The 15,118-nt window shown below is 36.0% G+C and overlaps 3 protein-coding genes across 3 annotated transcripts; all 3 read right to left on the minus strand.

Annotated features, from left to right (window-relative positions):
* Positions 1 to 583: 583 nt before the first annotated feature.
* LOC127748346 (uncharacterized) lies at positions 584 to 1,292 on the minus strand. Its single transcript, XM_052262659.1, has 2 exons — positions 980 to 1,292; positions 584 to 903 (listed from the first exon to the last, which is right to left on the minus strand). The coding sequence occupies exons 1-2, from the start codon at positions 1,178 to 1,180 to the stop codon at positions 685 to 687; spliced, it is 420 nt and encodes a 139-aa protein (XP_052118619.1). The 5' UTR covers positions 1,181 to 1,292; the 3' UTR covers positions 584 to 684.
* Positions 1,293 to 1,885: 593 nt separating this feature from the next.
* Positions 1,886 to 5,299, minus strand: LOC107494449 (tubulin alpha-5 chain). The gene is made up of 5 exons (XM_016115483.3): positions 5,075 to 5,299; positions 4,620 to 4,834; positions 4,340 to 4,539; positions 2,919 to 3,427; positions 1,886 to 2,212 (listed from the first exon to the last, which is right to left on the minus strand). The coding sequence occupies exons 1-5, from the start codon at positions 5,185 to 5,187 to the stop codon at positions 1,897 to 1,899; spliced, it is 1,353 nt and encodes a 450-aa protein (XP_015970969.1). The 5' UTR covers positions 5,188 to 5,299; the 3' UTR covers positions 1,886 to 1,896.
* Positions 5,300 to 6,874: 1,575 nt separating this feature from the next.
* Positions 6,875 to 10,772, minus strand: LOC107494448 (eukaryotic translation initiation factor NCBP). Its single transcript, XM_016115481.3, has 6 exons — positions 10,508 to 10,772; positions 10,308 to 10,409; positions 10,015 to 10,119; positions 9,851 to 9,928; positions 7,540 to 7,659; positions 6,875 to 7,429 (listed from the first exon to the last, which is right to left on the minus strand). Exons 1-6 carry the CDS (start codon positions 10,565 to 10,567, stop codon positions 7,298 to 7,300), a joined length of 597 nt encoding a protein of 198 aa, XP_015970967.1. The 5' UTR covers positions 10,568 to 10,772; the 3' UTR covers positions 6,875 to 7,297.
* Positions 10,773 to 15,118: the final 4,346 nt, after the last annotated feature.

Here is a 15,118-nt window from a genome sequence, read left to right on the forward strand (position 1 = left end):
GTATAATTTCTTATGCTTTTTTTAAAAATAAATAAATTAAAATTTTTAAAACAATAAACTAAATTTTAATTTATATTATATTTTAGTTAAATAATTATATGAAATTATATAAAAATTATCAAATAAATATTCTATAAAATATTTTTAATATAAAATAATTCAAATTTAACATTAGTTTTTATATTATGTAATCAATCTCTAAATAATATAACACTTAAAAAAATATACTATATAATATAATTAATTTACCTTTCTACATCGCGCGAATCTCAATCTAATTATTTTAAAGGGTGGAATTACACATCTTTTGACGTTCATTCATATACAAGGAAGAGCCAAATATACCATGCTTGCTATATTAATATTTAATAGTAGGAAAAAGTTGAGGGAACCAACTACTAAATCAGCTAACTTTAAATCACTCTATTTAATATTTATTAAATTTAAATTCTTTTTTAAAATCATAATTTAATTAATCGCTCTCTAAACATAGTGCCGTCTGTGACAGTCCAAACCACCGCTAGCACGATATTGTCCGCTTTGGCACACAAGAATGATAGCCGAAACCCCCCACACTCACTCGTCAAAATGTGTCATGGTAGGAAGAGGTATCCACACCCTTATAAGGCATGCTTCGTTCCCCTCCCCAACCGATGTGGGACCTTACACCGTCAACCTTCCCTCTTATAGGGTCGGCCTTCTCCCTCGCGCAGACCACCGCTTCGTTGCCGCTACAGTGCACGCCCATTCTCGCCGCATAGACCGCTGCATCACTGCCTCCGTGGTGCGCCGTCGTTCTCGCCAGATTTCTTGCGCAAGTTGTGCGTGTGATCTGTCAAGTAGGGTGCTACCATTGTCGTTGCACAAACCGCCGTCTTGCCATGCAAACCACAGTTCAGGTGGCTGGTGCAGGGACAAAAAATATCCAATCTCAAATAAAAGAAACATTCAGTAAATCGAAGAAACAATATCCACTAACCTTTGGAGGATGGGACGTTACTCGACGGCGTAATGGAAGAGGAGGAGGAGGCAAGACATGATGGAGGAGGAGCAAGAGACACGACATCATGGCGGAGACGGACGTGACATGACAGAAAAGGCAGATGGCACGGCGCAACGACGCAGTGGCGGCAGAATGGAAGGCTGTGCAACGCAACAGAGGAGGCGTAAGACTTGGCATGACTTCTCGACCGTAGTGGATGGCATCCTTGCACCGGAAGCAACACGACGCGTTCACGGCAACATAAGAGGAGGTGATGGCGGTGTGGACATGGTCTGTGATAAAGGTTAACAGTAAGAGAGTGAGGCGGTCGCATGTTTTTTTTTTTTTTTGAAATTAGGGTTAAGAGGAGTATAAATGGAGTGCATTTTTTTTAGTAGGTTTTAGGTTCAATCCAATAGGAATTGATAGGAATTGATAGGAATTGGATGTACCCTGTTGATTACCTAACAAGAGTAAAAGTAGATTAGAAAAAATCACTTCAATTTTGTTTAGTATCATCCTTTCCTTTATGATGTTTATTCATTCTTGTTTAGTCATTTGGGTTTTTGTTCCATCTTTCTACTCCTGTCTAAAACATAAAATAAAGCTACATGTTGTAAATATTTTTTGCTATGGAAGAAAAAAAAATAGACAAAACTTATCTTATTTATTATTTATTAATTATTGTAAGATAAATTTTAGCTATTTGTGATTAATTTTCTTTAGTTACCAAAGATTTCCAAAAAAAAACTGAAACCAAGATGTGACCATCAAACTTCCATTGTTCATGAAGAAAAAAATAGTCTCAAAAGTCTCGAGAACTGAACGTGGAACGTTCACAACAAAGCAAGGCATATAACACAGAACTAACGATGTTCGGAAACAATTTACAAGGACACTAATAACTTTGATGTTCAGTAACCTTCTTGGGCGTCTTCTTCGTCTTCGTTCTCTTCTGCTGCAACTTCTTCGTAATCCTTTTCGAGTGCAGCAAGATCCTCCCTGGCTTCTGAGAACTCACCTTCTTCCATTCCTTCACCAACATACCAGTGGACGAATGCACGCTTAGCATACATGAGATCAAATTTGTAGTCGATACGAGAGAAAACCTCCGCCACAGCCGTGTTGTTGCTTATCATACAAACTGCTCGCTGCACCTTCGCAAGATCACCTCCCGGTACTACTGTTGGAGGCTGGTAGTTGATTCCACACTTGAAACCAGTAGGACACCTGAAATTTACCATAAAAACAGAATTACATTTTGCAAACAGAAACGAAATAAATAAATAAATACAAACAAGTGTGGTTTTTGAAATGCTCTTCATATACTTCAATGTAAGATTTCGGGTGCAAAATTCTTAGGAATACAGACAGAAACATCTCACACAACCTATAAGCAAGGTAATACCTGGTTACCTGCTACCAAAATTCTTCAACCGAAAAAATAACTAAACAAAATCTATTAGGAATATACACAGTTAGTTAGAACTAGATTCTTGTAGCTAGCTAGCTAGTTAGTTAATTGGTTGGCTGTTATTCTGTTATCCCAGCTCACAGCTGCAGTAATGTATATATAAACCTGTGTTAGTATTCAGTTGAAGTGAATCAATAATATTCATTTTCACATCATTTCTGATCTGAGTTAAACGAGAACAGAGCAAGAATGGTAGATAAGTCCTCGTACTTCATTCTTGTTCATTATCAATATCGTACAAAGTCTTAGAAACAGATCAAGATTCAAGAGATGTCAGAGCCGAACGATCTGAATTGCAAGGTTAAAATTCTGGTTTTAATTTTGCACTTTAAGAATAAAGCAGTGCTAAGGTATGACCAATCTTTAAAGAAGGTCTAAAGTAAGCATCTTTAGTTACCTCGTGAAAGCATAGCATCTGAATTTTGATCATTATTTAAAGTGAGGAAGAGAATAACTAATTACCAGTCAACAAACTGAACTGTTCGCTTTGTCTTGATATTTGAAACAGCCGCATTTACATCTTTCGGCACAACATCGCCGCGATACATGAGGCAGCAAGCCATGTACTTGCCATGTCTAGGATCACACTTAGCCATCATGTTTGACGGCTCAAAAACAGCACTGGTGATCTCAGGAACCGATAGCTGCTCATGGAATGCCTTAGAAGCCGAAATGACAGGTGCATAGGATGAGAGCATAAAATGGATTCGAGGATACGGCACAAGGTTAGTTTGGAACTCAGTAACGTCCACATTGATCGCACCGTCGAATCTCAAGGAAGTGGTTAAGGATGAGATGATTTGAGAAATGAGACGGTTCAAGTTGGTGTAAGTTGGCCTTTCAATGTCTAATGATCTTCTGCAGATGTCATATATTGCTTCATTGTCTAAAAGCACAACCACATCAGTGTGCTCCAGAAGGGAGTGAGTGGAAAGGACACTGTTGTAAGGTTCAACAACTGCAGTAGATACCTGCATGTTAAAACGATGCTACCATAAGAAGAGCATTCCACAGAGACTGAAGAACAATACTTGCATAGAAACAATTATGCAAAGCTTAAAAGTCTGAGAGTAAAGGTTCAATGTGTTACTTGAAATTAAGAGCATATTTCATTTGAGTTTCATAAAATTACAAAAAGATTTCAATTTAGTCATTAAGGTTACATTTTGTTGGTTATTCTAGTCTTTGACTAGTCAAATAAAAATCAGTTACTATGACTTTGCGCAATACGTGGCATGCCGCATGCAATTGACCGACGATGTAAATTTGCATAGTAGTTCCGGTCTATGGATAACACAAAAATATTATTTGTACACAAAAATTAGCCACTAAAATTAGCCCCCAATGTAATTGTATATAAATATATATAGGGTTTAATTTATTTTCAATGTATATTTATATTGCAACATATATTTTATACTAATAGGTGATTTTGGTGTAAAGATAGCATGGTTGATCACTTGATCATAACATGTGAGGCTCGCCATTGCTCAATATAATATCACATGATATGTTGGGATATCAATCGACATAACACATCAACAAATCAATAATAGATGATCAGCCCTAAAACTAACATAAATCTATAAAAGTTTTAGATATTATACTAACTGATAGATTTGAAATTTCCGACATTAAAATAAAATATACTTGCAATTTTAAGGAACAAATTGAACATGTATTCGACTTTGTTATCGGCAAAACCAATAAGAATTAACTGCAACAAATAACAAAATCTACTAAGTATCCTACTAGTTAGTTTCCTTTGTGACAAGTTGCATCATATCTTAGAGCACTAGAGAAATCAAATTGGGATCATCCTACAACATATCACTAATTTGCCACCCTGATTTTCATTTTTCCAATGATTTTAACATAAATACCTGAGGAGAAGGGTAGATAGTGAATCCAAGTTTAGATTTCTTTCCATAATCCACAGATAATCGTTCCAAAAGCAACGATCCAAGACCAGAGCCAGTGCCTCCACCAACAGCATTAAAAACCAAGAATCCTTGCAAACCGGTGCAATTATCCGCCAATTTTCTAACTCGATCGAGGCATAGCTCGATAATCTCTCTTCCAACTGCACCATCATAGATACACATAACATTGAAACAAAGCAGCCAATTTGTTTTAGTCCTCTGCATTAGCAAATTGACATACCAGTGTAATGTCCTCTGGCAAAATTGTTAGCAGCATCTTCTTTGCCAGATATTAATTGCTCAGGGTGGAAGAGTTGTCTGTAATGACCAGTTCTTACTTCATCAATCACACTAGGCTCTAAGTCGACGAATATAGCCCTCGGCACGTGCTTTCCTGATCCCGTCTCGCTGAAGAACGTGTTAAAAGAATCTGTCGCCACACCAAGCGAGGTATCACTGCAAGCAGATAAAGTTCACTCAACACAATTGATGGAACAATTATAAGTGAAAGTTGAAAGATTAAAATCATGATATTCCTGAATTACACTTGATGATTCACTTAACAAACCTTTGCCCCAAACACTTGGTTCTGTTAACATGATCCAAATAAACTAATTCTATAATGCAAAGTTCATATAAACATTGATCATATAGCTAGACACTGTTGATTAAAAAAAAAGGAAAAGAGAAGAGAACCTTGGCATCATGCCATCAGGTTGAATTTCATGCTCAAGGCAATAGAGCTCCCAACATGAATTCCCAACCTGAATTCCAGCTTGTCCAATATGAATACTTATTACCTCTCTCATCTTGTTCTGCTTTCTCACTCCTTCTTTCTAGTTTCTACAATTTTATGCAAATAAAACATTCGAAGAAAGAAGAGAGAGCAGAATAGAGAGTAGACTCTCTTGGTATTTTAATTGATTTGTTGAAGGTTCATAAAGAAACACATCATTGAAGGGAAGGCCGAAGAGCCACGTGTCAAAAAATTAACGTACGATGCAGTTCATTTTTCGATATTTCTTTTTTTTTTCACATGTAACGAACTGTAAATTTAGATAATCTAAAAATAACAGCTAAGCAAAAAATCTAAATCACACTGATTGTTGTTTTATATTATCTTATAATGCCTTCTTTTAACTCTCCAAACCTTCTAGGTCATTTCATAATATTATTTCTTATCATTTTAACTATATTTTTAAATACTATTAAAATTTTATAATTTTTCTCATTTTTTATTAGTTTATCCAATGCCCCCTGGATACTAATTACCAGCATTTTGTTAGGTAAAAGAGGAGCAATAATTTATATCGCTCTTCTCTTGGTCAAGGGACCCACTTCTTTTGGTCGGTTTTCAACGTATATCACTCTTCACTAGAGTAATTTCTTTCTTCAATAGTTCAATTCGGTAGCGTTTGGTGGAGAGACAGAGACAGAAAGACTGAGACTGAGAGACAAAGACCGAGAGACAGGGATTGAAACAAATTTCAGTATTCTGTTTGGTGCAAAATAGGAGACAGAAATTGAAATAAGAATGAAACTCTAATTTAATTTGCACAAAGAATAAAATTGGAATTAATTAATTGAAATGAAAGTATTTAAGGTATAAAATGTTATTAAAGTTTCAATCTCCATCTCTAAAAATTTCAGTCCCCTGTGTCCCTATTTTTTGGAGGTACTGAAATACTGAAATTTTGGAGACAGAGACAGAAATTTTAGTACCAATCTTTAAACTAACAAACACAATACTGAGTCTCAGTCTCTCAATCTCTGTCTCAGTACCTGAAAACAAACGCTACCTTCATGACTCGTTTCCATCCTTCGGGACTTGTCACACAGCAATACAGCTGTTCAACTCACTGTCTTTGTCTTCTCTTCTCTTCCACAACTGTATCTATCTGTATAATTACGACTTCTCTTCAAGATATTTTTGTTGTATAATCAATGCAATAGATTTTTTTATTGTTCATTTCGTCATAGGCAGGATGATTCCTATCATTTATTAGATTAGGATTAAAAAATACGCAGTGCAGGGTATAATAAACTGAATTGAATTACTTATTGGTGATATAGCCACTAACCAATTCTTACGTGTGTGCTTATGCTTGGAGAGAGTTGTACTTACATGGAACATTACATTATTAACCCTCTAGTCCTCTTGCTCCTGCATAAATAAGTAATAACCAAAATTCAATCATAAGAAAATCAATTATAGGCTGTCTGACAGTGGGAAGTCCCCTTCTTGTTCACCAGAAGTTACTTTTGTTACAATATCAATATTCTTGTTTGCTGTTTCTTTTCTGTTTTGTCATGGAAACCGAAAGGTTCTTGCACATTCAATTCTCTATTTCTAGTTTTCTACTAGTGTGTTTATATTTTGTCATTTATCTTTTGGAAGCTATTTGTTGAAAATTGAAATCAAAATCTTTAAGGGGCCACACATGGTCAGTCTGAGCTGAGTCCCTTAATTGAGATGCTTTCATAAGTAGCACTATATAAGTAAAATTGAGTTGTATCTTTTACCCCGAGAGCCATTTTATATAAAATGTCATCCATAATATCATACCAATAGTTTTGAGGACACTTAAAATTTTTCAAAGATTATCATATCAAAAATCAAAATGCAACATGGATCTATCATCAGATGAAATAGCGCTGCAAGCACACCATGAAGGCCCAAGCGTGAGAAGAAAACTTTATTCACAACAAAGGACTGCTATATACTACAGAAACTAGGGATGAAACCTACAACTAAAAGCAGTCACAATGTTGATGCCGCGCATTTGAATTCAGAATGCAGAAACCAGCTCCACTATAATCATTTGATTGTAGCCTTATGTCATTGATTCCCCAACCGAGTGACAGCTGCGCCAGTATATAAGAGCTTCTGTATCAGCAGCGTCTAGAAGAAACGTATCTCTAGCCTCTCAACCAAGTGTTTCTGTAAGAGGAGTTGTCACGCAGAGAGGCATCGTGGGGCTTGTACTCCATAACATATCCATGGGGAAGCTTTAAATGACGCTTTATTGAATCTCTCAGACCCATTATAGCCTGGGATGAAAAATCCAGGTCATCGAATAATGAATTTAGCACATATGCTAGCAAAATTGTAAGTACGAATGTAAATGTGTACATACACCTTCAGAAAATGATATGCCAACCTGATTATCGGAAGCATTGCGATTCCAGACACTCACTATGTCTTCGTTGAAACGAATGCTTAGTACTGCACCACAAATGTCATCTCCATAATCTAGTTGGTCACCCACTAAGGCAAGAACCTGTACTCAAGCCATTTTAACAAACTTCAACTTCAGCAATTACAGGCAATCTTTAACTATATAGATCCTGGAACAATATTCACTCAGCAGAAGAGACTAAATTGGCCTTTATATACAAAAAGTACAAAGGAATGTAGATTTCAGGGATAACAGTAGATGGTAGAACTTTTACCTCAATAAAGCTCAGTAAAATGTTTCATTCAGAGAAATACAAAGCATCTCATTTATTAGATTGCCATTACATCGTTTTTGGTTCAGTCTCAATATTTACTATTATCCACCTATGCATTTAACACCATCTTGCATACATGAAGTCTAATAAGGGTTTATGATGAACTATTGCTCATTCAAAAGTATAATATAAATGAAGATAGTGCCTAGCCACCTAATACATTAGTAAAGCAATTTAAATATGAAACAGGGTACACAGGAGGCGGGTTATAGAGAACATCGATTAAGAATCTGTTCACTTCTAGACCAATTAAAACTTTCATAACATTGAGCTATAATGGTCCTCCTTAGTGGTGGAAGAAGATATACTTTAAAATGACTAGGTGTTTGCAAGTTAAACTAATCCATCCAGACACAAGGAACTTGATTATCCATCGTGCAGCAATTTATTAAATCATCTTCATGTAAACATGATTCTGGAAACAATCTGGACTCAAATCATCTTCATGTAAACATGATTCTGGAAGCAATCTGGACTCATTCTTTCTGACTCAAGTTACGTAGGACACAGTAACTTTCTTTGATTGAAAATTACAAAAGCTAATTAGTTTGTGTTATATAGGAAGTGGAAATTTTTAAGATGTGTTTTTTTTTGTGGGGGAGGGAGGAATCTGAGGGGTGCCCAGGAAAAAGCTTAAAACCAAGGAACCCCCCAAACGACAGGCTATTTTCAGAGAATGCTTCTTATGGTCTAAAACTCAACAACTTGACTCCATAGGTTACCAAATTGTGCAGTCAAGTACTCCATATGCACAGTTTGAGTTAAAGGAGTCATGTGCTGAGTTTAAAAATTGATCCACAGGTAGACTACAAAAAATGCACCTAGAAGATTCAGAGATTGAGAAAATTTACCACAAAAAGAGAAATGACAAAAAATCCCCAAAAGATAGTATTAGTTTGACAAATTTCAACATGATTTTTTTGCAAGTATAACTAGAAAAATGAGAATTTTTTTTCTATCATTAAATTTGGTAATTTTAAGCCATGTGAACCCTTTTTTGGTGACTTTATTCTATACTAATTACCAAAAATTTTTAAAAAATGGAAAGGCTGTTTAAAGATCAAACTTTGCATTGATTTTTTGCATACACCTTCTGAATAATGATCCCAAGTGTTCCCACAAAAAGTTGGATTAAATACACAAGTCATTTGCCACTTATAAAAAACGATAATATTTTTTGTTATTTTTATCGATCTACTATCTTTTGGGTTCTTTTTTGTCATTTTCATCTTTTGCAGTTATTTTTTGTCAAGGTCTTGCTAACAAGTGTCCTAAAGGCGTTATTTAAAGATAGTACAATTAGAAAGTTACATAGAAAATGCAAATGAAATGTAAACATTTTAAGCTTTTTATGCATTAAATGCATTGGAAAAACCAAAACTTTACACTTTCATTCTCTTAACAAACGCCCTTATGGCACTTCTAGCTTTTTCTTTCGAATCCATTTTAGCCAAAAATTAATGATAATTTGCACAAATAAAAAGGATAGGTAAAGACAACAACAATAGAGTCTTTTCCCACTATATGGTGTTGGCTAATCAGATAAACTTCTTGTGTTCTATTAGCTACATCAAAATATTTTTTCTAACTCCATGTTTCATCAGATTCTGCTATGTCGAAACCTTTTCGACATGTAACGAAGGAACTGTAATTATGAAAATAACAGGGAACATAGAAATTAACAAACAAAGCAACTGATGGAAAAATATCAAATATTTAAAAAATACAAAATCAAAAACTAAACATCCAATGTACATATGACAATTCAATTATCAAGATTTAGCTGACCACTTAACACCAGCAAATTAAACTATTGAATTGCAGTTATCCATACAACAAAAGAGAAAACTTAGTTATAAACATTGCCAAGACATACACACCGTCAGTGTCAGTCACACACAAACTGAAAACGAAATATGGCCAATACATTTCCTCAGAAGCGAAGAGTTTTTTACATACCAGGTCTTCCCAAAACCGGCCTGAGACAACCTTATTGAATCGAATAATCCACTTACCACCATTGCAGTTAGCAGAATCCTAAAAGAAGAAACAAGAATTATGCACTGTGTTCATCCAATCCCACGCAAAATCCATATAGAATGTGAAACAGATTAAAAGGGTACCTCCCACAAAGGGCGAATTCCTTCCTTAAAAAGGTGCAAATCAGTGGGAACTAGCAAGGAAGAAGGGCGAGAAAGATGGCAATAGCAGACCCAAAATCCTTCAACCTATTCAAGCGTAAGAACAAAGTAATAACACTAATTATAAAAAGGATTTAATTTTGAAACTACATCACAACATCAATAGCATGCCACAGTATCCTTTCACAAAGCAAAACTCATTACAAAAATTCATATTTCATTTTCAAGCATAGCGTACAATCAGATATATATATAAGGAAGATGGAAATCCTTACGGTACTGAAATGGACAATTTTCTTGATGCTGTCCTCGTACGAATCTGAGGTGTGGTTTCGAACTCCAGGTGTTCTACGAGTGTACCAAAGTACGAATTTGTTCTGCGTCATCGAAATTAGGAATTCAATCAGGAACGCAAACTAAAGTAAATAGATCAATGGAAATGTGAAATTGGATGAGTAGAGCGAGATAGAGGAACCTTGAGGGGGTGAAGAGCAGCCTTAGCGTTGTTGGTGGTGTCCAATTCCTTCTTCTCCATTCCCAAATCCGAAACCCTAGCTTTCACCCTTCCCGTTAGTTTCTTACCTATCGCACTACTCTGCTATTGCCTGTTATCCGCGTCCCAGTCGGAAATAATTTGGTTCCACTTGACTATATAAAGGTGGGAAGCTCCTCAACAGTAAACAAGTCAAGGCGCAATCGGTATTGCCTCTGACAGGGATGCATACACAACATGTGACCAGCTGACTTAAAGATTGTTTTGTTTTTATTTGTTTTGTAGCCGAATTAAGGCTTTTTTGAAATTCAGTATGGCTTGGTACACCACAAAAACATTTCAAATTTTTTGTTGCTAACAAAAATATCTCTAAATTTTGTTATACTTTTTAATTTTAAAATAAAATGACAATGATGTAGGGCCGTTTGGAAAACTTTAGAAGTAACTTTTTTAATTTTTGACTTATGAAAAGTAGTAGTATTAATGTTTGGTGCAATTTTCAAAACTAAATTGCAACTTTTTAAAAAGCTATTTAGGAGCTTATAAAGAAGTTAAAAAAATGACTTCTCTTATAATACTTCTACTTTTCATCACATTTTTATAAAATAAACACTTTTAGAGTTAAAATTCCAAACACAAAATGACTTATTTATAAGTTACTTTTAACAAAGTCATTAATTGTTTAAGTTATTTTATCAAAATGAGCTTAATTAAGTTAGTTACCCAAATTGGACCGTAATCCACTGTACCTAATGGATTCAGTATTCAAAGTTTATGAAATGGAGTTGCTTCCTATACTAGACGAGAAGATGTGGGCCATGTAAAATTCTACAAGGCTCAAGTTGAATTCATCTATGTGTAGAAAAGAGAAAGGACGATCAATATCGATAAGACTGCGTAATGAGATAGACGCTATTGAGAGATTTGAGAAAAGTGTTGTCTTTGTCTCATATGAGGCGAGAATGTCCTAATGCTCTGACATCATATTAGTAATATAGTACTTTAATAAAAAGTAGTCTTATTTCATGTCAACTTCAAAAAATCTATGTAATTTTAACATTTGTGTCTAAGTCTTTCATCATTTGAATAAAGTTTGTTTCCATTTACTTGTTAAGTTTTCATGTTTTCAAATATAGTATTCGGATAAATAATATAACATACATAGCAACCATAAGCAACTACTACATAATTCAGCTAGTAACAAGAGTTCTAAAGGCGATAAGTACTAAAAAACAAATAGCAGTACAGGATATAAAGCACTATAAAGAGTTACAGTGAAGGATCTACGACTGTTCAGGGTGGTGATCAAGCCGGTGGCCCGTCCCATATGTAGGTGGACGTGTGTGTCGTTGAGGTCAAGTGGGTCGAGGACAAATCACAAGCTAGTGCTATAAAGGGTGAAAGAATGACTGATATCCTGATGGCGGGAGTGACTGGTAACGTGGAGGTGGAAAGGGTGGCACAATTGCTTAGTACGCTCCTGTAAGTGGCACAGGGGGATATACTGGAGCCGCTTGTATAGCCTCACACGTCGGGAATCCTTGAGTATAGTCCCACTGTGCAGGAGTCTGCTGCTGAATGACAAGACTCGCCATATGCCCAGGTCGATATGTGAGTGCTCTAGATGTGGAAGGCTCTTCTCCCTGATGGACCAACATATCTCTTCTACCATGATATCTACTTGTGAAGTTGTCCATGATATCTGACACTGCCCACATGAGGTCATACAACTCATCGAAGTCAATCTGAAACATGATATCTTGGTTTTAATCTTGTTGTCCTATTGTGAATGATGGATCATGCTACTGGTGCTCCTGAGCATGGACCTAGCATGAAGTTCCTAGCAATCTCCGCCTCATGCCCAAGAAAGAATCTCGGTGATGGGACATCCTGCTGGGTAGTAATCGGAGGACCCTCTAGGATTTCCTCCTGGCGTGCATATCTGACAAATGAATATTCTGCTGGGATGGCACCCTTCCATGAGCTCAGGCCTTCCAGGCTTGCCTATGGATATCATCTCTAACGTGTCTCCTAGCCCGTTGCCTACGATTTGGAGCATCTGGTGGAAGGTCTAACACATCCCGCTGTTCCAAGGCCATCGGGGGAATATTGACTGGTGGGGCTACAACCCTCAGATCAGCTAATACCTCATCACTAGAGAGAAAACAAACATTGTACACTCCCTGCCACCACAACAAATAATCATGCGTGAGTCAAGCATCTGGGTCACCCTCAATGGTGACCATCCTATGTTGATGGCCACGCTCCTTCCACATATCATACCAATCATGGTGTCGATCAGGCCACCAGACATCGTCAGCCTGGGTCGTCCTGAATAAGAACTCATCCACATTGACCGAGTCCTCTGGCCGATGCTGCTGACCGCCAAGCTATCTCTTTACCTTGTCTATATGATGGAACTCCACAAAATGAAAGCACAATAGCGGCACCACAGATCTCCATGTATGAATCTCGTAGGCGCTCCTAATCCAGTCAGGCGTTATCTGCTGTAGATAGGGATCATCATACGGTGTCCACTGGAACTGAAAACACGTCTAATATTATATTTAGCACTAGAAGAGTAATTTGTGTATAACGTATGAAGATTCCAAATGTCGTATCTCGTCGAATCTCGACGCATCCATCCTGCGTTGCAATCTAAAGCCTCTGTCATTATGGTGGTTCCAAATCTGCTGTCCAATTCCTACCAACCTAATAATTGAAAAAAATTACAATTAGTATTTAATATTACACATTCTTATTTTTACAGCAAAAATATTAAATAATTACCTCAAAGCAAGAATAAATCTGAGAATATCGTATCTGACAGGAAAGAAAATTGGAATCTTGTAACGCCACCAACAATGTTCGTCGTATCACGCCGGAAAGCGCTGCAGTGAATGATAGGTGTACGACAGCAGCACAGAGTCCCATGACAACCATCTGCATCTATCAAAGTCCTCTAGAAGTGGTAGCCATCTGAGGGGAATAAGGTTGGTTGACTTGTCTATAAACAAGTATCCCCCGATCAACATAAGTAACATCTGGTATATTGGCAGAGAGTAACCTCATCAGCCCCTAGTGGAATGTGGGCCACCCTATTCTTGAGACAAGTCATCTTCAGCCCAAAATTCTGCTTTCTATCCTTGGGCTAGGGTGGAGGCCTATCACCGAGCAAATCTCCCACTGCCATGTGGAGTGCCCATGAAACTGCTGAAAATTTCTAGTGCAGACGCCTATTGGGTCACTATCTGTGCACAATCCAAGATGGTATGCCACATCCTAGTGTGTGATGGTGACCTCGCCCAACAGAAGATGAAAAGTATGGGTCTTTATTCTCCCCCGCTCCACAAATGCAGATAATAAGGTATTGTTAAAGATTAATTCCCTTAGCTCTACTGTATGTACCTTCCTGATATAAGGTAGTAGCACCTCATGCGGCGAGAGCCCCTAAGTCACACGACGTGCCAAGAGCAACCGAGGTGACTGTACAACTACTATTCATTAGTCTTTTGAAACTTATTGCCTATTGCATTTAATATTGCTTTACAATAAAATACTTACGATTATAACTTAATTAAATTTAATTAAATAATTTAATGCATACAAATATTACTGTACATAAGAGAATGTATTATTTACTTAATAATATAATGTAATTAAATTTAAGCATGAATCATTAACTAATTTAATGCACAAGAGAATATATTATTCAATTAAGAATAACAAATAAAAATTGTAATTATTTCATAATGAACTAACACGACAAATAAAAATTATTTCATATCATTAACTAATTTAATGCACAAGAGAATATATTATTTAATTGAGAATAATAAATAAAAATTATAATTATTTCATAATAAACTAACATGACAAATAAAAATTATTTCATATATATCTAATCAAATTCTAATATTATACTCTTCCAACAAATCTCATCTAAGTAAATACTAAACATCTAATTAACTAATTAACTAAAAACTAAATAAAAAAACGTATTAACTAATTAACTATTAAAAATAACAGATATATAAACTGATCTCAAAATCCAATGCTCCGGCCACATGCCAGGTTGCATTCAGTATGTTAATGTGGGATGAAGTAATAGATCTCGGCTACACACGCATTATATAATGTTCGAATGCATCTCAAGTATTGCGCCCACTTTTCCACTAAGCGCGTATCTCGGGTACACAGTACTCGATCGCTGCATTTTGAATGTATCTCGGTAGTACCCAGGTTATGCTTTGCTATGTTATTTCATATCCAGGGTACAATGTATTCAGAATGTGTGTTTAAGGTGCTTTTGGACACTGTATCCAGAATATGACTGACACTACAAGATTTTTATTTGTTTGTGGTAGTTTTTTAATGGGAGTTACTAAAAACCTCCATAATATATTTTATTTGTGACAAATTATAAAACCTCCCTAAATAATTAACAAAAACTCCCACTACTCTCAATCCAATCAATTATCAAAAAAATCCAACCCAAAATAAATATTCACTTAGCCCATATCCAACCAAAAAAAAAATCAAAATAGAGCTTCGAAAGAGAGGATGAAGGAGAGTGAGATCTCTTTGAAACCC

The sequence above is a fragment of the Arachis duranensis genome, chromosome 6, assembly GCF_000817695.3.
Source record: "Arachis duranensis cultivar V14167 chromosome 6, aradu.V14167.gnm2.J7QH, whole genome shotgun sequence".
NCBI lineage: Eukaryota > Viridiplantae > Streptophyta > Magnoliopsida > Fabales > Fabaceae > Arachis > Arachis duranensis.

Excerpts from the sequence above, each read along its gene's own strand:
- LOC107494449 (XM_016115483.3), bottom strand. The coding sequence starts at position 5,187 with ATGAGAGAGGTAATAAGTATTCATATTGGACAAGCTGGAATTCAGGTT. Across the intron at positions 4,540-4,619 it reads TGCCAGAGGACATTACACTG|TTGGAAGAGAGATTATCGAG; the intron begins GTATGTCAATTT and ends ATGATGGTGCAG. Across the intron at positions 3,428-4,339 it reads CTATCTACCCTTCTCCTCAG|GTATCTACTGCAGTTGTTGA; the intron begins GTATTTATGTTA and ends TTTAACATGCAG.
- LOC107494448 (XM_016115481.3), bottom strand. The coding sequence starts at position 10,567 with ATGGAGAAGAAGGAATTGGACACCACCAACAACGCTAAGGCTGCTCTT. Across the intron at positions 7,660-9,850 it reads GCCGGTTTTGGGAAGACCTG|GTTCTTGCCTTAGTGGGTGA; the intron begins GTATGTAAAAAA and ends GCTTGAGTACAG. Across the intron at positions 7,430-7,539 it reads GCAATGCTTCCGATAATCAG|GCTATAATGGGTCTGAGAGA; the intron begins GTTGGCATATCA and ends TTTTCATCCCAG.
- LOC127748346 (XM_052262659.1), bottom strand. The coding sequence starts at position 1,180 with ATGCCAAGTCTTACGCCTCCTCTGTTGCGTTGCACAGCCTTCCATTCT. Across the intron at positions 904-979 it reads TAACGTCCCATCCTCCAAAG|CCACCTGAACTGTGGTTTGC; the intron begins GTTAGTGGATAT and ends TCCCTGCACCAG.